Source organism: Suricata suricatta, chromosome 14 (genome assembly GCF_006229205.1).
Source record: "Suricata suricatta isolate VVHF042 chromosome 14, meerkat_22Aug2017_6uvM2_HiC, whole genome shotgun sequence".
Classification (NCBI taxonomy): Eukaryota; Metazoa; Chordata; class Mammalia; order Carnivora; family Herpestidae; genus Suricata; species Suricata suricatta.
Window position 1 is genome coordinate 55,549,867 of NC_043713.1, and position 25,626 is coordinate 55,575,492.

Below are 25,626 nucleotides of genomic sequence, written 5' to 3' on the forward strand. Positions count from 1 at the left end.
ATGAGGAGACTTGGGACTTGCCTGGCGACTTTGGCCGGACTTTTGCTAACTGCGGCAGGGGAGACATTTTCAGGTAAGCGCGACCGTTTGTGCGGTCGCCGGGGACGCGCGGGCCGGAGCAGGGGCTCCGGACGCCGGCAGCTCCTCGGCGGGGAGAGCCCGAGGCGGGCGGCGGGTCCGGGCTGAGGGCGCGGCGGGCAGACGCAGCTGCCGCGCGTTAGCCCGCTCTGGGCGAGGGGCCGCCGGGGATCGCCGTCGCCAGCGATTCCGATTGCCGGAGAGAGCGTGCTTCCAGCGCTAGCCTCGAAGCGGGGACCCCCGCCTCGCTTCCGTCCCGGGGCCTGGGCTCGTGCTCTGGCGAACCGCTGCCACTCCGAGTCCCTGGCCGGCTCCTAGAGAAACAGCGGAAAACTTTGCTTGAAGTTCGGCGCTGCAGCCCCGGGCCGCCGGACGTGGGCGCTGCGCGATCCCTACGACCCGGAGCCGCGGTGGGGCCTGATTGCCGGTTCCCGGCTGCGCCCGTGGCGATCGTCCAGACCCAGTAGCAGCTCCGCTGGTGGCGATCGCCCGGCGCCGTGGCGTCCTTGCTGCCAACCCCCAGCCTCTCTCGGCCGGTGACGCCGGCTCATCCAGGCGGTCGCGCAGCAACTCCGGAGAGCCTAGGCGGCCGTTCCTCGTCAGTCCCAGCGGGAGAACCGACAGCCCGGGAGGGAGAGGCCAGGATCCCAGGCCTCGGGCCAACGCGGCCTTACGCCCTCCGGGCCCCATCTACCCGCCTTCGGCCCCCAGCAGAGCGCTGCGGGCCGGTGGCAACTTGTTAACCCAGCCCCGCCGCCGGGGGTCCCAGGTGGGAAGGAAAAGGACTGTGCGTGCAAGTGTATGTGTGTTTGAGTGTGTGCGCGCGTGTCTCCTAGCGCACGCGACGCCGTGCCGAGCCGGGAGGGGACCCTCGCCCAGGGGACCTCAAGACTCCAGGGGTTGGGGTGGTTGTCAGGATTGGGACCCAAGGCCGCCCAGTGTTATGGGGGTTATCTCTAGATTGCCATCGGTACCTGGAGCACACACGTGGGTGGATGGGCCAGACCCGTGCGCATTTGCACTTTCTCATGTATATTAGTTTCATTAAGGTTCACGTACAATGGTGGCGCAGGGCTTCTTGTTTTTAGTTGGGTAAAAAGCCCGCTATCTGACCATAAATTTGGGTTGCAAAATAGGTTTGTATGTTTATCAGGGAGGAATGAGTAACTTGGGCCTTTTAAAAGAATTTTTGGTGAAGGAGTTTTTCACTGACAGTAAAACACGCGTATTCTAAACATTGGACAGGTTGGGCTGTCTAGTCTGTGGAAACGTACAGTTTTACTTTTTTTGGAGTCCTGGGTACACACAGGCACGGACTCCTGTGTGTCGTGTGTTGCTGAGCCACAGGACCCTTGACCACAGTTGGCAGCAGAGATGAGAATGAGATTGTGGTTGGCAGATTGCTCTGCGCTGTGAAATCCAAACTGTCAACTTCAGTAAAGAAGTATCCTTTCCCGAAGTTTAATGTTTCTTTTACTGTCTAGTAATTGCAGGTGCTCCAGAGGGCTTAAAATGATACACTCCTGTGTGATATAAAATTGATGCAGATTTTGGCCTTATTAGTGAATTATGGAGTAGACTCATCAGTTTTAGAACCTTGTAACTCATTAGTGTTAGAAGCCAAATACAAGGGCCTTAGTGATGGTTTTCTCTTTATTAAGATTCCTACCTAGGATTTGTTTTAAGTTTGCCTGTCAAATAGCATTTTGGTGGATTTTTAAGTTGTGTGCAAGAGGATGGAAACCAATATTTATGTAGCGTATTTAAAGCATCACTCATTCTTCATTAAAAAGGATTTCAGGGGCTCCTGGGTGGCCCAGTCCGTTAAGCAGCTGACTTCAGCTCAGGTCATGATCTCACAGTTCATGGGTTCTGTGCTGACAGCTCAGAGCCTGGAGCCTGCTTCTGATTCTGTGTCTCCCTCTCTCTCTCTTACCCTCCCCTGCTCATGCTCTGTCTCTGTCTCTCTCTCTCTGTCTCTCTCTCTCTTTCTCTTTCTATCAAAAATAAATAAAACAAAAAAAAAATTAAAAAAAGGATTTCAGCTTCAGGTGGTACTGACCTGTGTCCTTGTTAAGGCTGGTTTAAACTGTCAAACCCAAAGAAACTTTGACTAAAATTTAGCCATATTTTTTCTTTCAGAGGAAATAAGTCACTGTGTTTGTTTATTATCATACTATTAAATAGGGTGTGCTTTCCTTTTGTTTAAAAAGCCAGAGTTATTTTAGTGTGTTAGTGGGTGAAGGGGAAATAAATGCAGGGCAATATCTGAGAGATTGCTTGGAATTGTTGAAATTCTAAATATTTGAAGTTGGTAAATTTTGTGTGTGCAGCGATCAGGTATGTTGCCATATGCTACTTTTTGTTTTCTCTGCACTCTGCATTTTAGGTAGTATAGGTGTGAGGCACTTAATGCTTTGGAAAAGTGAGTTTCTTTGTGTGTGCTGGGATTTAGGATTTTTCTGGAAATTGTAGTTATTAGCTGCTTTTTCTCCTGACACACCTGGTGTGATAATCAGTTTTAGAGATAGAGGTGATAGATTGTAAGCTCCTTGAAGGCAAAGTCAGTATTTTTTCCTTCTTGGTTCCCCAGAAAACCCTTAGTGTGAAGCCTTAGGTCTAACAGGCAATGACAGTTTGTTGAATAGAACACTAATGTGAACAGGGACCGTTTGCAAACATTCACATGGTACCTGAATTAACTGACATAGAAGGGAGGGAGAGGGATGATTGTAGGAAGTATCACTTGGCTGACATTTCCCTGACTTTGAAATGAATATTTTCCAGAAGGTGTTCTCCTTAGGTTACCCAGTGGCTTAAATCATGAGATTTTGTGTGATCGGTGGCAGGTTTTTTGTGTGACTAAGATTTATATACGTGGGACACTGCTCTTCCCTTTCTGCCATGCTCACAATCCTGTCTCTTCAGGAAGGATTGGAATTTATATATTTATTAATGGATCATTTCTAGAGGCGGACTATAGGGAATTTGGAGTCCAGAGATCAGAAAAAGCATGCTAAACCTATTGGAAGAAAAAAAAGAAATCAGTTTGTGCTTCATGTGGGCTTTATTTACTATACACATTCCATTTTAAAAATGGTTTTGCATCTTTACAATTTCTAATTTGTTAATATTCTTGGAATTTCTAATGTCAGTATTCTTATTGGAGGCTCAGTTGGTGTTTTCTAAGCTTTTGATGGTCATTAAAAATAACTTTTGTAAAAAGGAATACAAGTCAGACTCAAGGAAGTTAGATCATTTTACTTTTGCCTGAAATTCTCTTTTTCATGTGAGAAGCCAAATAACTGGCACGTCATTCCTCTTTGACCCAGTTTCTTGAAAGCTGAATTGTAATAAATTTAATACAACAAAGTGTTTAGTTTTACATTATAATAGGACTGATGTGTTAAGTTCTCTTAAGCAAACTCTGGTTTGCAGAGATAGAAATGTAAACAGATTTGGCCCTTTGTTTTTACCACAGTCTTTGGAATAAATTAAACCTTAACATAACCTTGTGAATTTGGGATTCTTGTGGAAAGTTTATTTTAAAAGTACTCTTTAAAGGCTATTTGTGGGGTTACCTGGGTGGCTCAGTCGGTTAAGCGTCCGACTTTGTGAGTTTGAGCCCCACATTGGGCTTTGAGCTGACAGCTCAGAGCCTGGAGCCTGCTTTGGATTCTGTCTCCCTCTCTCTCTCTCTCTCTCTCTCTCTCTCTCTCTCTGCTCCTCCCCCGCACATGCTCTTTTTCTCTCTGTCTCAATAATATATAAAACATTAAAAAAAAAAAGGTTATTTGTGGGAAAAACAGCCAACATCTGAATAAAGTCTATAGTTAAGTTGGTAGTACTGTATCAGTGTTTAGTTTCTTACTTCTGGAATTCAGTGAGGGTTATGTCAGATGTAAACATTAAGAGAAGCAGGTGAAGTGTTGTACTTGAAATCTGTACTATTTATTTTTGCAACTTTTTTGGTAAATCTAAACTTATTTTAAAATACAAAATATTAAGACACTCTTTGTAAGGAGTGGGAATAGACTTATTTAGCATTGTGACTTATTTTTCTTTTTCAGATAACTATAGTCATGACACTTTACATTTTTATGGTGCTTTAACTAGATTGAAATTCATATGATGGAAATACTTCAAATTTAAATCAGTGAGCATGGAAGAAATATGCTGAGAAATTACTATAAAATTTTTAGTGTTCTGTGTATGTAAAGAAGTATTTACTGCTTGAGCGTAATAAATTTTTCTGATCTGGAAAATTACAGGTTTTAGTCTTTCTTGTTTCGAATGGGTTATTATACAGTTTTTTTGGAAGTGAAGTTTTATATCATGATGTATGGGTAAGTGTGTATGTAACTTGAATAATTCTAAAAGAGCTTCCCTTAATAAACAAGTAATCTGATTTATGTTTTCAGATTATATATACCTGGTATGAAAGAAGCATAGCCTTTACTTTTGGCAAAAGTTTGTTTTAGAATTTAAATATTTCTGGGGCAGTTCTATAAAAGTTGATGGCTTATTCACGTAATTCCGTGTTGGTTCCCTGACAGTTAGAGTAACATTCTTAGAACCAATAGGCTGTGGGTGTCTGTTTTGGTAGAGGAGCCATGTTTTGGATTAGTATTGTTTCCTTTCAGTTTTTGTTTCAGATTTTATTAAGTTTTCTAGAATGAGCATGTGTTATTATCTGAATCTCCTAAGAGGTAGCTTTCAGCTCAAGGTCAGGCCTCTTGATAAGTGGTTACATATTTGTTCGGCAGCGTCACATTTTTCTTAAGGGTGGTGTCTACCACCCCAGGCTTTTTAGTTTAATTCCGAACTTCTTCTCTTTCTTTGAAAACTAACTTTCCCACATGCTTTATTACGGTTTTGTCTCTCAGTTGCTTATTATCTCCACGAATATAACACATTAATAAACTCATCTTGAAAGTGAGCAAAGGTTTCGTTAGTAACGTGTTTCAGACTCACTAGTGAAACATTTAAAAAGATCCAAAATAATAGAAGTCTGCTACTATAAGAGGCTGCAGCTTCTCAGCTTCCTAAAATACTGCTAAAATACTGCTGTGGTTTCCAGAGTAGTCACCAGAAAGCCCGAACTTCCTCTGTGGCTCTGAACAACCCAGCAGAGAAAAGTAAGTTGGGGGTGGTGTAGGGTGGGGAGCAGGAAAGCCTTAGTCACCAGCCTTGGGAGTCAACAGTACCCCTGCCACTGAGTAGAAGTGTGTAAGAGACAAATGACAGAAGAAAACAGGCATGAAAAGAAAAGTGTGGTGTGCTCAGGCATCAGTGACATTAGTTCTGGAGGCCGTAGCAGAGGAGGGGTCCCAGCCCTTACATCTTTTTTGCTCTTAAGGATGGAACCTGTGAAAAGGAAAGGAGAGGTAATCAAAAGGGTGACAAAAGCACAGGTAGGTCGCAGTGACATCTACAGCTCAGCAGCTTTAGGTGGCCTTGGGGAAGGCCTGGGGATATTGAGCCAAGTGTCCATGGCAAGCTGTGTTGAAATCTGCACTTCTTAAAAGTTAGGGTGCCCAAGGAGCACTGCAGTGGCCCTTCCCAGTGTTAATTTCTAGGGCTGAGCTATGTCGATTCTAAGGTGGAAGGTTCGTGGAGTGTCTCCCAGAATCTCCCCACATAATCCTGGTTTGTGGCCACGTTTTGAGAAATGTTGATCTAAAAAAGTAGTTTGTAAAGCGTTGTCCTTGGACCGGCAGCCTGAGCATCCCTTGGGAACTTGTGAAAGATGCCCATGCTTAGCCCCCGCCCAGACCCGCTGAATCTGAAACTGGAGGAGGGTTTGGGGTGGGGTGTGTGTGACGGGGGCTGCTGTCTGTGTTGGAATAAACCCTTGAGAGCATGCTGATGCTTATAAGAACTACTTCTCCTGAAGAACTGGGATCCTCATCTTGCATGATCAGCTTACCTTGACAAGAGTTGAAAGAGAACCATGGGTAAAAATAGAAGTCACGTTCATGCAGTTATTAGCCTCCTCATGAACACAGCCAAAATTATGAACAGGCTGATGTGACTGTGCTGATTCTCAGCCTCTTAGGTGAAACCGCCAGTGTGACATTTCAAATAATAGTCTTATCTGGGGGAAGATATTGGATCCAGCCAGTTGTAAAACTTAAATGAAAAAGTTTCCTATAATTTTACTTACCACAACATAAAGTTTTAATTAAAACTTGCAGTAATGATTAGCCATTGGAAATTTCTCTGGGTGGATATTATGTTTAGAAGGTATTTGTTGGTTTGTTTGTAATAGGTGCATAGCCCAATGTGTCTGTAAAATAACACCTTTGGGTTCAAGTAAATATTTATTAAGCACTTACTGTTTGTAAAGCCCCTTGATAGTGGAGCTTTGGGGCTGATAGTGGGCAAAGATAAGAAAGATACAGTTATGATGCTTTGTCCGCTTATGAGAGTTTCAAAATCTACCAAAATAGAATAGAAACAGTTGGAGAAACTCCAAAGAGTTCTTTGGAGAGAACTGGAAATTAATGTACATGAAATTTGGAGTTTCAGCATAGAAATGTGAATCTGTGTCTTTGTAAATGAACTCAATTTCCAGATAGAAAATAAAGGGTTTTCATTATCCATCTCTTTAGCGTATCGCTAGTGCATATCTGAAAATAGAGCCTTGTATTTCTGTTCTCTGCACAGTCATTGCCGTCTCTGTCATCTAACACCGCAGGTATATCAAAGCCCTCAGGACATTATTTATTTGACAACATTGTCACCAGACATTCTGAGAATCAGTCGCAGAGTGCTGTCCACAAGGCAGGCTGGCTTCCTGCTTACTGCTCCTCCTGCTGCGATCTAGAGCTGATCACTAGGTGTAGCTACATCCTTAGACCCACCTGCCTGAGCAGGGAGAGGCCAGCCTTACCCACCTAAGGCTGCCTGCACTCATGTACTTCCAGCTGAAAGAAGGATGCCATTTAGTGCACCTTCCTTTGCCTGTCTGTGCGTCTTACCCTTTTCAGTAAACTTAGACTCTTTCATGGAGGTTTTGGTTCCAGTAGTCGTAATCCTTAGTTTGTCGCGGTGCAGCACTGACCCAAAGGCAACTTTAAACGTGTCTGTGATCATCTTTCTCATTTTTCTCTTCTGCAGTATCATATGTGGCTCCTATTCTATATATAGCAGCGGGGCTAGAAGAAGTAGTATATATTTGCCAACTAAGTAAGGGTTCATCTTCATCTGGGCTGTTCCCCATCAGCCCAGGAAGAGGCAGTGGGGTGTATGTTCACGGTCAGGTGTGTATCGTTGGTAGGAAGTGGCTTCTGTGCTGCGCTTAAGCCTTTGAGAGAGTACTTCGGTGGCACTGTGGTTTAGGTATACAGTTGGGGAAGTTATTATAATTTGTGTTGGAAATCTGATCCAGTTAATTTTCCTGCTTACAGTGCGAAGACTAATGAGTCATTAAACACTTTTTTATATGAAGCGCAAGTGTTGAAAGCAAGGGGAAGGCAGAGGGTATGATGGAAGACAGGGTCACTCACTTTATCTCTGGGGCTGATGGGGAGGGCCGTGACCTCGAAGGCCAGAGAGCAGTGATTGCGGCGTGTGAGGGAGAAGATGAATGAGATCAGGGTTGTCAGGGACTTGTCAGAACAGATGAGTTTTTGGAATCTCCCTTGGAGGAAAAGCCACCGTTTAACAGAATGATTTATTTCAAAATGCAACAGCCTAAGCAGAAGCAAAGCATTTACTTTTTATGGGCTGCAAAGCATAAAAGCTTATAGAGCATCAGTTTGTTTTCAGATGGGTGAATATTCATTTTGATCTCTTTCCTAGTCAGTATGCAGAAAGCAGATTTATTGCACGGAAGGAGAAGAATGTGTTTGTGTTTGCGTAGCCATGGAAGGCAGAGACCCCATTCCTTCCCCTCCCCAGCTTCTAGCTGTGGAATCCAAACAGGTTTACAGGTTGGCTGCTGACAGCAGGTGACAGGGAATTGGACCACACCCTGTTTGCAGTTGGTGTTCCATGGTCCTATTTGATCGCTTATCTCAGTTGGATTATCTTGAGGTACTTTAAATCATGTCCCCAAACCACATGCTTGAGGTGAACTCACTGTACATTCGCTGGATACAAAATTGTAAAGTGGCCTAAAGCATTACCTTTAAAATAAATGTACTGATACTGTATTAAATAAAAACCAATCACTGAAATGTTTAGAGTGTATTAATGTGTATCAATCACTTAATATATTTGTCGAATGAATACGGAATTGAATGAAGTTCCCTTGGGGAAGAAAAATATAAAATGACTTATACTTATTATTGTTTTTATTTTTCTGTCAAGTTTAACTTTTTTAAGCATCTGGCATAACTTTAACAATAGGCCCAGGTTGTGGATTTTGTGGTTGGTACCCTTAGCAATTTATAGGCACGTAGATAGCATTTAGTTGCTACGTTTAGAGGGTCAAGTGTTGCCTTTTGTTACTCGAATATATGAAAGGAAAACTAATTTTATCATGTGTAATAGAAATGCATTAATCAGGTACTGTTATAAAGCAGAAGTTTGCTAAAAATGGAATTTATCATGTGGTAGGTTTATCATGACTCTAGGGGGATTTGATTTTAGTCACTGGTAAATTAAAAGAATTATGGTATCACCAGTAAGATGGTTCCATAACAGGGAGTCATATATGTTATCTCTGCTGGTTTTATTTCTGATACAGAGTGAAATTAATTATACCCACGCAGAGTCCGCTTTCTCACATTAACAACCAGCTCATCTTTAGTAGACCCCGTGTGCCCTGGTTCCTTTTTTATTCAGTGTGGTATGCAGTCAGGTGATGAAACTTCATGAAACGAGGTCACCTTGACAACAGTCTCATAAACTGTGTTCTCTGCTTCCTTGACTTTTGAAATTTCGACCACTGAATAGGGTGTGAAATCTGCACAGATATCCACTGGCATGATGTCCTGTGTATGTGCTATGGGGCCTCTTGCCCTGTTTTTATTTTTATCCCATTTGCGTGGCTTTTCAGGGGCGTGGCTTGTCTCCCAGCAGGGAGTCACTGCTGCAAAGGTGTTAGGAGTCCTGTGTTGCTGACCCTTGGAAGGTTTGGAGCAGGGTTGGGAGGGCCTGCCTGGTCACGGCGGGCCTTTGACAGTTGGAGGATGTTAAGGCTTTGACGTCAGCTATGGGTTCCCTGGGGTTTGGAAAGAAAGGCAGTGCCCCCCGCCCCCAGCATATCAGATGTTCCTAATTTTGGAACAAGGCTTCTGAATAGCCCTGTGGCCTTGGGTGTGTTATTTAATTTTTTGAGACTTTGTTTTCTTTTCTGGAAAAGTACCTTGGAGGATTATCATAAAGACCAACCAATGCTGTGACATCAGGAGGGCTCTTGAGGTGACAGAGTTGTGTCTGTTTAGTCACGAGGAGGAGAGTGGATTGGTCGGTTCTGCACCATCCATGTCCATGGTGGGTTTAACCATGTGAACCTGCTGTTCTTGTAAGTCAGAAAGGGTCGACTATTGACAGTTTCATATAGTTCAGACTAATAGGGTCCCTTTCTGGGTCCAAAGGGTTGATAGTTGTGGTACCTGGAGGTTGTAAAAGTGACATTTATGTCAATGTGGTTATACACATATATACATTATAAACACATGGCCAATATTGTGTTTTAAAAGGAAAAAAAAAGCTGAAAATAGCAAAATGATCACCTCAAATCAGAACTACGCAAAGCCAGCACTACTCAGTAGCATGGAAGGTGGTATTCCATGTGCATTAAAGTCACGTGAGGCTTCTAGCCTCATATTCCTGGCTCCACAGACCCACTGAGTCAGAATCTCTGGAATGGGGCCACAGAAACTGGTGGAGAAACATCTCCGATAATCTTGATGCTTGTAAAAGTCAAAAGACTACTAGTAAGAAAATAGCAGTGCCTCACAGACCATGCCCTTTGGAGAACCTTTCACATCTTCTCTGACTAGGGTTAAGAAAGCCTCTAAAGATCATCACATGGATGTTTAGACCAAAATATTGATTGACGGAAGAGTATTTCTTTTATGAAGCGGAGACTTTCTGGTATCGGAAGAAAACGTGAATTATGAAACAAGGCATTTTATAGAAACTTGGCTGTTTTGCACCCATCTTTCAAGTTGGTGACCTCTAGGAAATGTGCTATCAGTCTGGAATTTTTAGGATATAATAAAAGAATAAAGACATTTCAGGGTAATCAGAACGCAGTGACTTTACATCTTCAAATTTGCAGCTCTGAGCTGCATTTTGAGATGACTCATTCATAGAACAGAATGAGACAATATGGCATTGGGAATAATATTTTCCAGCACGTATTCCTTTTTATCATGTTCACTGAAACATGGACACTGTAGAATAATTGGTCTTAGGGGCCCCATAAGGGGGCCAAAAGCTTGGCATTTTGATTATAGTAGTTCCTAAAAGACTCACAAACCTAAAAATGGGCATACCCGTCTGCTGAGGCACTTGAAATTTCCACCAGCTCATCATTTTGACCAAGTAAGAAAGGTGCTTGTTGAAATGTCATGTCTGGGAGAGGTGGCTCATTAAGTCATCTTAATATGACATCCCCAACTAGCTGTCACCTTGATAAGTTGACATCTTTAGATGTCAGATTTCTGACTCGTAAAATGAAGACATTTGATTCAAGGATCTAGAAGGTCTCTCCAATCACTTCAAGAGTATGAGCATTGTCATTGTAGTTCATATTAATTTGTCAGATAGCATGGTGTTAAGAGAGTGAGACCTGGATCAGTGGGGTATTTTTGATAGATGAGGATGGGGGAAATGTCTAGAACATTGGGTCCAGTCTAAAAGAGTGCCTGATACAGCATGAAGTTGCTTGTTAGAAGGAAGCTGAAGGAATGTCTGAATGATTTTAGATGCTTCCCCCATTTGCCGTAGCTGCCTCTGCACAGATGAAGCTCGCTCTTTTCCTCCATGCTTGAGAATATATTTGCCATTCATGGGCGCCACCAAAGGCTTTGCAGCCACCAGACTGCAGTCTGTGATTTTCTACTTACATTGTGGCAACAGAGATAAGCCACGTTTCAGGGGGCTTGGAATTGACAATAATAAGTGACAGCCATGTATTGAGCACTGATTAGGTGCTAGGTACCCTGCTGAGAGAATATGATATTTTCAAACCCATTGGTGCATATTCACTAATAAAAGTTTGGCTGAGAGAAATGATGGAAGCTTTGGGAGGCAATGCTGCCTCCATTTCTAACAAAGCCGGGTCATCTGAGCATAGGGTGTGTGCACTGTACATCTTCCCACCCCATCCACACAGGTAGAGAGAGGCCTTTTCCTGATTTATACTGAGATTTGATGCCATCCGTCTATTGTGAGATGTGCTCTCTGCAAACCTGTTTCCAATGGAGTGTTGTGTCTTAGAAAGATGTTGAGTAATGTTTCAGGATGCAGTATGGGATCTTTATAATGGCCTTCTGGGGAGATTTCCTTCTGGGTCTCAATTCCAGGAAAAGGTGTGATTCTTCTGTGCACTTAGTTTCTTCTTGTGGATATAGTGAATTGTGTAACCCATCAAGTTTTCTTTATGTTGGCCGTTAGAAAGCCAGATTCAAATGTGTGTTCTGTGATAGTAGGAACGTTTTTAAACAGGAAAACCTTAGTCAGAGCTGGCCTTCAACAAACGGAATTTGTTGTCTCTTGTGACAGAGATGCTCTAGGTAGGCATAGCTGATCCCAGGGGCTCAACACAGCCATCGGGGTTCTGAGCCCTCTTCTGTAAACAGCTTTCCTTTTTTATGTGGCATTTCTAGGGAGTTATAGGCTGAATCCTCCAGCTCTGAGCCTAGAGGGGGGAGAGATTCTGTTCCCCAAAAGTACAGACCACTTCAGCTTGTGGATTCACTGAGGCAGCTCATGTCACCTGTTTCCAATTTAACCTCATGCTCTTCTTGACCTGCTTACTGGATCAGGCCTATGGCCAGCCCACATGGACCACCTGGACCAAGAGTGAGGAAATGGAAGTTTTTCCACGGAAAAATGGGTTCTATGACCAGTTGAAGAGAGTGGATGCTGGGTGGGCAAAAAGCCAGAAAATGCCCAGAGTGATGTTCTGTGCAATAGAACTTTGCTTCTGATCTCTTTTTCTGACCTGATACTTAGCCTCCTGTTCTCTTTTCTCACCTCATTCTAATATATCTTGCTGCATTTTATGTGTCATTATAAATGCACTAAATCTTTGGAACTAAGTGGTGGTGACAAAGTAAATGAGTTCCAGATCTTAATATCTGAGTCAGTTCAAATGCAACTTTTGTGTGTGTGCATTTCTCTTACTTCCTAGTGACACCAAATAACACATTCAGAGCTCACTAAATGAAGAACACAGGACTAGGAAGGTGGTAGGGAGGTTATTATAGCCCAGTGTAGTACTTCTCCAACTTATTTTTTTTAAAGCATCAGAATGTTTCCATGAAACAAAATTGTATGTAGGTGGAAAAGCATAAAAATCTTTTGGCTAAACAAAGTTTTATTGAGAAGATTAAAACAAAGGATTCCCCGAGTTGAGAAGCAAGGTATAATGGTTAGCTATTGCTGTGTAACAAAGCTCTCCCAAACTTGGTGGCTTAAAGCAACATATTTTCTGGTTTTTTTTTCCCCCAGTTTTTCATGTTTTGTGAAGGGAAGTCTGGTGATCTAAACTTGAATTGGTATACTTAATGTAAATGTCTTTACTTAGCTGACCTTGGCTTGGTTCTCTTGATATTTTGGGATTGGTTGACTGTAGGCTGCTATAGGATAACCTAGGCTAGAGGAACTGCTTTCTCCTTTATTTTCCAGCAGGCAGTTTCCAAAGAGAGTGGAAATGTGCCAAGGCCTTTTTGGCTTATGCTTGGGAAGGGTTTCACCTTGATATTCTGGTCAAAGTCAGTTTCACCTTGCTACTCTGGTCAAAGCCAGTCCACAAGGCCACCCTAGAACAAGAGTAGGGAAACAGACCTCACCCCTTGGTGTATGGGGCTGTAGGACCATGTTGTTAATAGTGTGGATACAAGGAGAGGTGGAGAATTAGGCCCCATATAGGTAGGGTCTGCCTGGCCCCAGTACCTGTGCTGTGAGATGCCTCTGCTTTGCAGAAATCACTGGCAGCATGAGAAAAAGGAATTTAAGATTGAAAGATCTGTATTGCAGGGTCTACTCTGACACTGTCACCTGAAAGGGAAGCTGTTTAACCCCAGTGAACTCAGTTCCTTGTCTGTAATTAGGGTCATTCAGTGCCATTCTGATTCATAGGTTTGCCTCCAAGATCCAGTATGATAATGGGTTGTATAAAAAGAAACTTTTACAAACTCTTGTACCTCAGGGTCTTCTAAAGGTGATTATAGACCTATTAAGCCTGAGTTCTGGCTGTGTCATTTATCAGTTGTGAAAGTCACATTGCCTCTCTAGCCGGTTTCTTTATATGTAAAGAGGGGATGATGTCTGCCTCCTTGGTCATCATTTGGGAAACATAGGGAAACAGTGCCCGGGCTGTAAGAGCTGTTGTCATTGTTCTTAGAGCCCTATGACCACAGAATAACCTTGAGTCATTGCCTTGTGTGTTTCCTTTCTGTCTGCAAATCCCAAAGGGTGTGGTTCCCCCAGCTCCAGGTTTTCTTCCATTTGTAATCCAGCTCATCAACCTGCTATTTCACTCTGGCTTCCCAAGGGCAAGGGCAAAGAAAATAGGAACATCGCATGCCACCCATGTGTGTGTCCTTTACATGTTATTTACTACCAAAGCAGTCCTGGAAGGTGATGTCATGTATGGTTTATGGAACTGAGGCCCCAACATGTGTTAAGATGTTGCCCAGACCGTAGATATGGTACTTTGTGGACCCCAGAGTCCCCCATTCCTCCAGTGCCTCTTAAGACCAAAGCCTGGCTGTTCTCCCCTGGGCCTGTTGGCCCCAAAACACGTGTCATAATTTCCAAGTGTGCTTAACCTATTTGGTACAGTTTCTCATTTTGATGTTAAAAACAACTGTGAAGTTGGCTTAGCTCACCGTGCACTGTGGCTATTACTATTTTACAGGTTTCTGAAATAGTAAATTAGAAGGAAAAGTGCTGCTAAGTAACTTGAATAAAATTAATTGATTAGAGACACTGTCCATAGTTCTCACCAGCAGAGGAGGGCAGAATGTTGTCTTCTCTGGGATTTCGAATCCTCTGAACTCTGTTTTTGTAATTTTTTGTGTTTAACATCTGGATATCTGATTGTGGGGAGACGTATTAAATCCTTCATAAATCTCTTACTGTGTGTGTTAGCGGTCTCAGGGCCAGAGTGCCACTGAGGTCAGTGACAATTTATTTTTAGATCTTTCCCTACAGGTCGAGGTGGGCGGGCTTTTGGAGATTGATGTTAATTACCTCTGTGGAGCAGATTGTGTTTTCTTTTGAGGTTGGACAAAAGACAAAGGAAGCAAGTAGATCCATATTTGAAGGAATTTTTTTCCTTGGTGGGGTGGGAGACGGGGAGGGAGAGAGAGGGGATCTCAAGCAGGCTCTGTACTATCAGCACAGAGCCTGATATGGGGCTCCAACTCAGGAACCATGAAACCATGATGTGAGCTGAAGTCAGATGCTTAATTGACTGAGTCACCCAGGTACCCCAATATATGAAAGATTTAAAATAATCTAGTGAGTTGGGTCTTCCTGTAGTCACCATGAGAAAGATCTCCTTGGTATGTAATAGTTTACAATGATTTTGTGCTTTGCTTTAATCACTTTTTTTTTTTGCAACATTGTTAGAGATAATTACACCAAAATAGAGAGCATAAATATTAAGAGAATATCAGCATCTTTCACAGTGATTTAAAAAAAATTCTGGGGCGCCTGGGTGGCTCAGTTGGTTAAGCATCCGACTTGGGCTCAGATCACGATATCACGGTTCATGAGTTTGAGCCCTAGCCCTGCCTGCATCTAGCTCTTTGCTTACAGCTTGGAGCCTGGAGGCTGCTTCAGATTATGTGTTTTCCTTACTCTCTCTCTCTCTCTCCCTCCCTCTCTCTCTCTCTGTCTTTCCCCCACCTCATGCTCCCTCCCTTTTTCTCTCTCAAAAATAAATAAACATTAAAAAATATTTAAAAAATTAAACAATTCTGGATTTAGATTTTTCATCAAAATCATTTGTGAAATGATGATGACTGTCAACAGATGCATATTTACTTCATTTTATTCTTATTTGGGGAAGGTTTCTGAGCAGCTGGAGATTAAACTTGGTGGTGTGTTCATTGTTAAGGGTGAGGGAGATCCTGGGAACAGACCTCGGGGCTGTGATATTTGCTTCTGCTCTCATGTGGTGTGTGGTTTGGGTCGAGTTTCTGAATTGTGACTCAAGTCACAGTAGAATTAAATGGATATTAATTTTTTTAATGTTTATTTTTGAGAGACAGAGAGAAGGAGCATGAGCAGGGGAGGGGCAGAGAGAGAAGGAGACACAGAATCTGAAGTAGGCTCCAGGCTCTGAGCTGTCAGCACAGAGCCTGATGTGGGACTCAAACTCACGAACTATGAGATCATGACTGTACATCATGAAGCTGGCCGCTTAACCAACTGAGCCACCCAGGTGCCCCTCAAATAGTTGTTAAAATAACTGCTTTAAGTGCTTACAGATATTGTGAGGCTCCAATGAAATAATTTAAAAACCTGCTTTGTCACCTGTAGTGTCCTGGCTACCGCGAGCTGCCTTTGCCAGCCCCACTCTTGGCCAGCTTTGTTTCTGAGTTTCCGCTAGGGTTGGGTATGCTGTTATGGAGCTAACCTTTGTTCCTCACCCTGCCCCTGTGGCCCTCCTGTTGGGCCTGCTTTTAGTGAGACAGAAGAACCACCAGCCACCAGGTGACAGTCCTCTGTCTCTTTTTATGGGAAATTGCTATTAAGTTGGCATTTTTTTTCCTCTTGGGATGCTTTTAGAATGCATATTGTTTCTCCTGTGCTGGACCCAAGGTTATTCTTTCATGCTTCAGTTCTATAGATTAAAATCGAGCACAAGGATGAAAAACACTCAAAGACCGGAGGTATTTGCAGGGTGCATTCTTTCCCAAGGAATAAATACTATATATAGATAATTACCCAGGGCTGAGAGTGAAAATGAGGCAGGGTGACGTCTTCTACCTTAACAAGTGGCTGTGCCTTCTGTGGCAGAGGACACGCAGGTGAGCTCTGTGCTGCGGCCTTGGGGGTTGGGACGTGCTGGAGACTGAGGATATGAGTGTGTCCAGCATGAGGGCTGGCCCACAGGAGCTTACAGAAGAACCTGAGAGGCACTCAGGCACACTGAAGGCAGGCCTGGTGAAGGAGCTCATGGCTGAGTGTGCAGGAGGGAAGGACCTGGAGCGGGGTTTTTCCAGTTGTTGGCTCCCAGGGTCCAGGGTTGTGAGTTGTGAGTGGAAATCAGGCACTGCCCTTGAGGCCTGCGGGCACTATTCAGGGTACTGCTCAGAGAGAAGGGAGAGGGTAGACCTGTACATATTGTCTTTAAAGGTTTTGAAATTTTTTTTCCTCTTAAAATGAGATACCTCCTAAGCAAGTGAGGTTTTTTTTTTAATAATTGAAGTGTAATTGACATACAGTATTTTCAGTAGTTTCAGGTATACGATACATAGTGATTTGGCATTTATTTATGTACATTATTCAGCAATGACCATAATAAGTGTAATTATCATATGCAAGTGAGTTTTTGAGGTAGTGGTCAGCTACTTGAGTAGATGCAGAAGGGGAGAGGCCTGGGAAATTGGAAAGAGGAACAGATTTCATAGGTTTTTTTTTTTTCTTTGAATTAGAAGATCATGTTGTTGATGAGTTGCCATCTTTCCCTTCAGTCTCCATGCAGTAGATCTTATTTGCTGCTGCATTTAAGGATGAGTTTGTGTAGGATGGGAATTTGGTCAGAAGTTGGAAAAGTGTGGGGGGTGTTAGGGGCGATTCAGGAATCCAAAATTTGCTTCTTTTATTCCCATGCCTGGTATCATGGCCCTAGGCTTTCTCTTTTTCTTATTTCCCATCCTCCATATTCATCTCGTGTAGTAGATGGGTTTTAAAAGACAGTGGTGAACCAAATTGGTATCTGTATCCCACTGGACCATCTCCATTCTTACTGTATTGGAATACTCAGAGGACAGGTACTTGACAGCCTATTTCTCCTCTGAAGGGTGTGGACAGGATGGTGGATATTGACTGAAATAGAGAGAAATGGTAAGTGAAAGTGTAACCACTACCATGTCTGTGTCAGGCATTGGTTTGTGCTCTAGCTACTTTATTTCTAATCGGCACAACAGTACTTAAGGGTAGTAGTATTATAATAGAACGAAACATAATGCTTATTGACTACTTTAAATGTCTAGGCATTATTTTATGTACTTTCCTATTACCTAATTTCATACTGATAGCCACATAAATCACTCCCCATTTTACAAGCCAGGAAATAAACTCAGAGGCTGAGCAAAGTGCCCAAACTCAGACAAATTGCAAGGGCAATTTGCTGGGAGCCTAAACCTGAAGCCATTAAGCAACAGTGACTGGCAGTTCTTTGTATCAGGCCCAGTTAGAAGCAGTCTGCACACACCATGAACTTGAAATGCTTCTTTTCAAGTCCCAGGTTCTGAATATAGATGCTCCAAATGAATGGGGCATTGGGCCCTGAATAACAGAGTGAACCGACAGAGGAGAATGCCCAACTCTTGGGATACTTAGGCTGGTCTTGTTATTTTGGAGGATGACTCAAAACAGAGTAAACAGATAGGTTTACTCATTCTGGAGACTATGTTAAAACATAGCCAACAGAACTGTTAGAGTCAGGAACAAAAGAAGCGATAGGTTCTGTTCAATGAGATCTTGGTCTAGAGAAATGGTTTTCTTGAGCCAGGAGCTGATGCTGGTAAGTTCCAAGATCTGTGGGCCACTGAGCCTGGATAGTCTTCTGACTTAGGCTTGTTTCTCCAGGCAAGGAATTTAAATAAATTGGACAATTCCTTGAAGATTGATAAGTTCACATCTGAAATTTTGCATCATAAATTTATACAATCAAGGAGGGAATTTAGGCTCTACAGTAAATATTGACATTTTAATATAAAACAACAGTCTTTTAAAGGCATCCCTCAGAAACAACATCAGAATACCAAAGAGATTTGATTCTCTCCATTGTCCATTTAAAAATACACGAACAAGCTTGTATTTAATTGAAAGAAATTTTACATGCTTAATTTTTCTTCTTTAACTGCTATTTACATTTTATTTCCCCATAGAATCTTATCCTGTTACAACATGTTTAAGCTTGAGAGTCTTTTAGTGAGTACTTACGAAACTTCTCTGCAACAAAAACGTGTATAAATTGAGATTTTAATTCTGTCCTTAATTTTATGGGTCCATAAAGCAGTAAGTGCTAAGTTTTATCTAGTTGAATTATCACTCTCAAATTATTTGGATACAATTGAATCATAGTTGAAATTTATTGGAATAGTATTTTAGGTATCAGCTGGGTTTTAAAAGATTAGTTAATATAGCTGTGGATAGATATTACTTGCCATTAATTGGTGTTAAACCCAAATTCTATTTTCAGTTTTCATTTTTATAAATCTGTGTTGAGAATTCTTTCATATAAATAGGTAGAAAGGACTAGAGAATTGCTATACCAGTGCCACTTTGAATTCTTTTTAAGTTACATGCCAAGATTCACATTGAGTTCTAGCATTAGAAATAATTTTAATGACCAATTTGATTAGTTTCATTCTTGACCATATTCAGAGCAAAAAATTGGAAGCCAACTATTCTGTAAAGGATTTTTCTCCAGTCATGCACCTTCTCGTTTGCTGGGGAGTAATCCAAGAGACTGTGTAAACCAAGATTTATCAGTGCGTGTTAATTACACCTGTTATTTTTAAAGCTACCTTGTTTAACCCAGAAATAGAGAAATATCCAGAAATTGTTGTGAAAATAAAAATTGATATTAATTTTAATATACTTTAGTCAATATAGGCTTTAATTATATGTATATATGCATTTATATATCTTATATACATATACACATATGCATATAAATATACATGTATATGTATGTGTGTGTGTACACACACACACACACACACACACACATTTTTGTCAAACCTTAGGGGTGAAAATTTAGGCTACTCACTAAGCAAAAAATATCTATTACATGATTAGGTTTGCACAGGACCCCTCATCAAAGCTGTCAGTCACATCAACTTTACTTTCTATGAGAAAAGGTCTAACTTAGTTTTTAATTTCAAATAAGTGGTAATTTGCATTTTGAGGAAAACAGTAAAAAGAAATGGTATGACAGACTATTAAAAGCAGGTTAGTCAAGTTTAAAATGATGCAGATTCAGTGGGGCTTAAGTATGTTGCTTAAACAATGGTAAATCTATTCTGTTTCACATTTACTTATAGGAATGTAATGTTATGGGCACCTGAAGTTATAAGATATTATAGAATGAGGATTATAATGAAGACACCTGCCGTGTTTCCGGTAAATATGTGTGAAGGTCTGTACTGAACTTTGTGTTTGACTTCTGGGAATAATAAGAATCACAGACATGCTTTCAGAAATAACTATCAGTTTCTAAAGAGTGTGGAGTACAACTTTCCTATGTCTTTAATAAAAGAAAGATATTTGCTACTCAAAATAAATGGGTCTAGCAGCAGATTGACATAGCACATTTTGGTTAGCATGAGGTAGAAAATATTAAATATTTTATAAGATGAAGGTTGATTTTCATTGGATACATTACCCCATAAATGAATGTTTGATAAAGTGGATTTTAATTATACTACTGTCAAGTGCACACTGAATCTACAGTAAACCTCACATATTTTTATTATGAATTTATCCTGTGGAATTTGAAAATTTTGGAAAGCAGTGCAGTTCTTTTTAAAAGACTCCGTGTCAGACATCCATATTTTCAGTTGTTGGAAGCTTCTTTTATTTCTAGTTAATGTCATGTTTGAGTGTGAGTGTATATGCTATAAAAGAATTATTATATTTAGGTACATTTAAAAGTAATTTTGGGGCATTTAATAGTTACCGGTGTCATCCTTTTTATAATTTCGCCAATTCTTCAGCTGTGAAATGAGTTCTTTCTGGTCAAGAGAAGGAAGATGTGTGATTGTTAACTCGTGTAATATATATGATTTTATAACATTCCACGAAGACTAAAATATTCTATCTCTAGTACATTGTTTAACCCTTAAATGAAATATGGATATGACAGGGAAAGACACGAAGCCCCACATTGAGTGTCTAGTGTGTGGTTATTCATTAAAGAATGCTTCCTCAAGAGCAATGGGTCACATTCCGTTTCTGATGCCATGGACACTTTTACACTCAAGGGGCGCGCCTTCCTTCTGTGCGGTGTGAGGTCTGTTGGGAAAGGGCAGGCAGGAAGAGAGAACCTATCTAAAGCTAGGATGGAAATTGGTGCCCTTTTCCCTGCCAGCACTGTGTGTCCCTTAATTTTCCTGTGGCTGCTCTGTGGTTCTGTTGGGACTTTTACACTGACCGTAGAACTGATAGAGCTGGCCTCTATGGCCTGGGGTCTATCGCCTTTTTCTTTCCAAATAGAGACCTACTTAAAAAAAAAAAGTTATTTTTTTAGGGCAGTTTTAGGTTCCCAGCAAAATTACTAAGAGGAAGGTACCAGAGATTTCCCAGACGCCCCTGCCCCCGCACATGCATTGCCTCTCTCATTATCTGCATCCCCCACCATTTGGTACATTTGTTACAATCGATGAACCTGTACTGACAAATTATTATCACTCAAGGTCCATAGTGTACATTAGGGTTCCCTCTTAGTGTTGTACATTCTATGGGTTGGACAAATGCATAATGACATCTATCCACCATTAGAGTGTCATGCAGAGTATTTTCACTGCCCTAAAAAGCCTCTGTGCTCAGCCCGTTTAACTCTCCTCTCTCCCCCAACATGAAAAGACAGAAAACAAGCTGGTAAACTCTGGTTTATAATAATTCAATTCTGGTTTTGACTCAGTCTGTGGCTTTGACAAGTATCTTAGATCTCTCTGCCTCAACTACCCCTTCTGAAGTCGTAACAGATCATTAGGACTTAAAAATAATTTAGATGTTAGGAGTCATTAATGATATGAAAACTGGGGCACCTGGGTGGCTCAGTCGGTTAAGTGTCCCACTTCAGCTCAGGTCATGATTTCATAGTCGGTGGGTTCGAGCCCCACATCTGGCTCTGTGCTGATAGCTAGTTTGGAGCCTGGAGCCTGCTTTGGATTCTGTGTCTCTTTCTCATTCTGCCCCTTCCCTGCTCACACTCTCTCTCTCATGCTCTCAAAAAATAATAAAGAATTTTAAAAAATAATGATATGAAAACCAAGCAGTGGAAAACTCCTCATTTGCACTAAAGGAATCAATGTGACCCGAAAGAATCTTGCAAAAAAAAAAAGAAAAGAAAAAAAAAAAGAAAATTTGTTTCGCATTATGGAACTGAATCTTCCAGACAATAGGTACTTTCCAGCTGAATTCTTACCTTGTTCCAGGAAGCAGAATCTGAGGGAACAAGCAGCACAGAGAGCTGTAGAGATACTTAAAATGGTCTCCGAGGCACTTTATTTTCTGTACACTCAGTGTGGTCTTTCTGAGGGTTTCTTTAATGGGAAGTGGGTGACAATTATCTTATTACACGGATCTTGTAGCGCAAGTTAAATGGTTTCCGCAGGCTCCAGAGAAAGGCAGTGCTCAGGTTCCCCCGTGAGTTCAAAAGCGAGGCAATCTTTTGTAATCTACTACTTAGGAAGATGATGAAGCACATTATTATCCCTTTACTAATATTCAATGACACTTCTTTAAATTTCTTTTCAGACAATACAACACTTGCACCTTGCGAGCATTTGAGCAATTGTCATACCTAAGGATATTTAAAATGTGCCTTGAGTGGGACTGAAAATGATGGCAAGGTGGTGGGTCATTCAAGTCCAGCCCATTGGACTGTGGTTGTGTCTAGAGTGATGGATCATCATAAGTAGGGTGTACACACCTGGAGTGTGGAAAATGACGCCTTGGGACACAGAAAAGATGGGGCCTTTTAAAAATAGGATAAACCCATACTGAGGAAACAAAAGTGGACATGCAGAAAATCCCCTGCAAGCATATTCATTAAGACATTTTCTGCAGTAGTGAAAAGTGGGAAAAACCTGACTATCCAAAAGTAGAGAGTGGATTAAGTCATGGTGTATTCATGTAACAAAGTGCCATATAGACACCAAGAATAGTGACAGGGAATATTTAAGGATGTCAGATGATCACAATTTGGTTATGTGGGATAAAAATGAGTGACAAAATCAAGTGTATAGGGGAATGCCAATTTAGTTAATAATTTTTAAACAATTTATTAAAAAATCTATGGAAATGTATAAAATACAATTCCAAATATTAATAGTAGTTATTTTTGGAAAAGCAGATTTATTGATAGTTTTGCTTTATGTTAACTTTTCTGCATTTGCCAGATTTCCCTCTATGTGTTCATATATCCCATCTTAGGATAAGAGAAAGTGACCTAAAATAGTTGTTATGTAAGAGCTGAATCCATGGGTATTTGACTCCGTAAAGCACTGTGATGATTTTGTGAGAGTGATGATCATCCCCCCTTCTAGAAACTGATCAGGAAAGGAGGAAAATTCTTAGGTGGCACAATTTGTCCCCCATTTGTCTTTGCTCTGAAAGGTATAAAACACAAAACATACAAATGTAGATGTGAAAACACTTGTGCCACAGTGTGATTTTTTAAAAACAGATTGTACCCTTAGCCAGTTGTCTGCTAATCCTCATTTGGCTGGCTTTTCCTCTGGAATTGTTTCTTTGCTGGAGTGTTAATGGATTGGTTAATTTGTGAGCAACACTCCTAATTGTATTAAATCTCTACAACCTTATTAAGCATTTGTGCAGAATTAGATCAGAGAGCTTAGGGAAGCAGTGTGCCAGTGGTCGAGGGAAGGAGGCAAGGAGGGAGGGCTGTGGGAGGCTAACCAGTGTATCTCTGCTCTAATTGAGCACCCCCCTAAAAAATAAAACAGCACAGATTGAACACCCACTGCTAAAAGTTCAGAAGTATTCTAAAGCACAAAAACGGCTTTCTTGCTGTATGTTTAAACACCATTAAAACAGAGAGAGAGAAATAGACACTGAGAAAGGGAGAGCCAACTTGTTTTTATTTAGTTCTGTTAGGATTTACTGTATTTGGGGGCAAAGAAATGAGCAAGAATTAACAAAAATCTTAAGGGACCTAGATTTTAATTCTGGTGGCCTGTGTTTATATTTAGACACCAGGCCACAGGTATTTGTGCTTAGAGAAACAATGTCAGAAAATATAATTGGACCATGTGTCTTTTGAAACCTAAAGATAATATCCTGAACATGCTGATTTTTAAAAACCATGGCTGGCAGCTGTTTTCTTCTGCAAGTCGGGTGGATGAATTCACCCCCCCCCCATGCTAACTGTACCTTCCAGCGGTGGGGATGCAGAGTGGATGAGGAAGCATTAATACTGACCTCTGAGGGCTCCGTGAGTCTCATTGATTATACATACTTCCAGGTGTTTATTTCCCCCAAATGTTTAAAGTTTATTACTTAACATGATCGCAACCTTAGTGGAACTGGAAGTAAAGAATTTTAGCAGCCTGTTGTTTGATTTAAAGGTACTGATTCCTGGGGTACCTGGGTGGTTCCGTCGTTGAAGTGTCTGGCTTTGGCGTAGGTCGTGATCTCATGGTTCGTGAGTTTGAGCCCTGCATTGGGATCTGTTCTGACAATTCAGAGCCTGAAACCTGCTTCAGATTCTGTGTCTCCCTTTCTCTGTCCCTCCTCCGCTCACACTCTGTCTCTCTCTCAAAAATAAACATTAAAAAAATTATACTGGTTCCTTGTATTGTGTATGTAAGCACTTTTGTAGTAAGAAATACTGATAGACCATTAAGGATAAAAAAAACTATTCAAGCCCTGAAGCAGTTAGAATTTTTACTTTCTTAATAGTTCTACTATACCTCACTAAGGGTGTCTTTTTTGTTGTCATTGTTATTTTAGATTATACAGTTCTGTGGGTCTTAAGGGGCACATGAAAATAGAAAAATAAAGGCTATGATTAATTTTTTGAAGTTTCATGCAATTGTATTATGCAAGCAACATGGGATGAAGGGTCAGTAAGCTAGAAGAGTCAGGAGACAGCGGAGTAGGTGAGATTGCTTCCACCTCATAATGGATTTCACATGCCGCATCGGGCCGTCTCTGGAGATGTCTCAAGGCTGTCCCCCAACTTTTGTGTCCTCTTCTAAGCAGCGTCTGCTGTTTCTGCTGCCTAGTATGCGGTGTGGCTGGCCTGCCCCTTATTGCCACAGGCACAGAAGAGCCTCATGGCCTGGCTCCTCTCCTGCTGTAGTGTCCCACCTGTTCTGGACGTTTCCTGCTCCCGAGTGGGCAGGCCGCTCCCTCCTGAAGTGGGGAGCCCCACACCTCGTTCCTGGCTCACAGCTGCCTTCACTGGCTCAGAGGCATTGGCGTGGCTCTGTCTTTAGGATCCCTTGCTCTGGGGCTATTAGCGAATTGGCCTGACCTTTACAGTCATCAGGGGCCTCGAATGAGGAAGTCTAAAGATTGGAGTACGTGTTATAAAAACAGGGGCCTAATTAATAAGTAAAAGGTGGTAAAATGTGTGTGCACACATGCATGTACACACTTGGGGCAAAGGGAATTGAAATGAGATAAAATTGCCCTTTGCTTCCGAGCCTTCTACAGGTGGCTCTCCATAATTGTGAGAGGTTAAAGAGGAATACGGCTTCTGTCATCACCTGGACTCGACCATTTTCTAGACAAATGCAGCAGGTTCCTTCTGCTCCGTTCTGGTTTTCTAGGTGCTTGTAATGATGTAAACACATTTCACATGATTTTTCAGCCAGTTAAGTATATAGGATGCTTCCTGGAATAAAATCTGTGGCAAGGAAAGTGCAAACTGACTGCTTAGTTAATAATTGCTGGTGTAGAGTGTTCTGTTACTTTGCTTTTCTCTCCTTAATTGGTTGAGTATTAATAAACTCATGGTTTATTTCAAGGGCACAGCTAGTTTTTAATGGTCTTACAGAAATTTCTGGAAGAAAGCTACGGAATTAACATAATAAATAATTATTGCTTCCAGAGTTTTTTTGTTAAGATAATAAAATGTTACACAGCAAGCCACTTGAGCGGAAAGTAATTGCCCTGACAGGCACCACACAGGCAGCATTCACAGTGAAACAGCCCTTCCCTCAATGTCAGCCAGGTCTGCGTCCCACGTAGAGGTTTCTTCACATTATGGAAATGTACTTTTCCTATCAACAGCGGAGAATGAAGCTCCAGGCTCCTAATTAATCTTGGCTGACGTTTGATTTCATACCCAAGTTAAAGGCAAGAGGCGGAGCGTCCCCCCCGCCCCCCGCCCTGTACATGACCACAGGCAAATCTCTCCATTAATGTCAAATTGCATCTGTGTGTCTTATTGTCGCTGTCACATGTCAGTCATTACTGCAT

The 25,626-nt window shown here is 41.7% G+C and overlaps 1 protein-coding gene across 1 annotated transcript in view; it reads left to right on the forward strand.

Annotated features, from left to right (window-relative positions):
- The window catches only part of PTPRM (protein tyrosine phosphatase receptor type M), a 755,728-nt gene continuing 730,102 nt past the window's right edge, over positions 1-25,626 (forward strand). The window contains exon 1 of the mRNA XM_029921584.1: positions 1-73. Within this exon, the coding sequence (XP_029777444.1) occupies positions 1-73 (73 nt within the window). The remainder of the gene's footprint in view (positions 74-25,626) is intronic.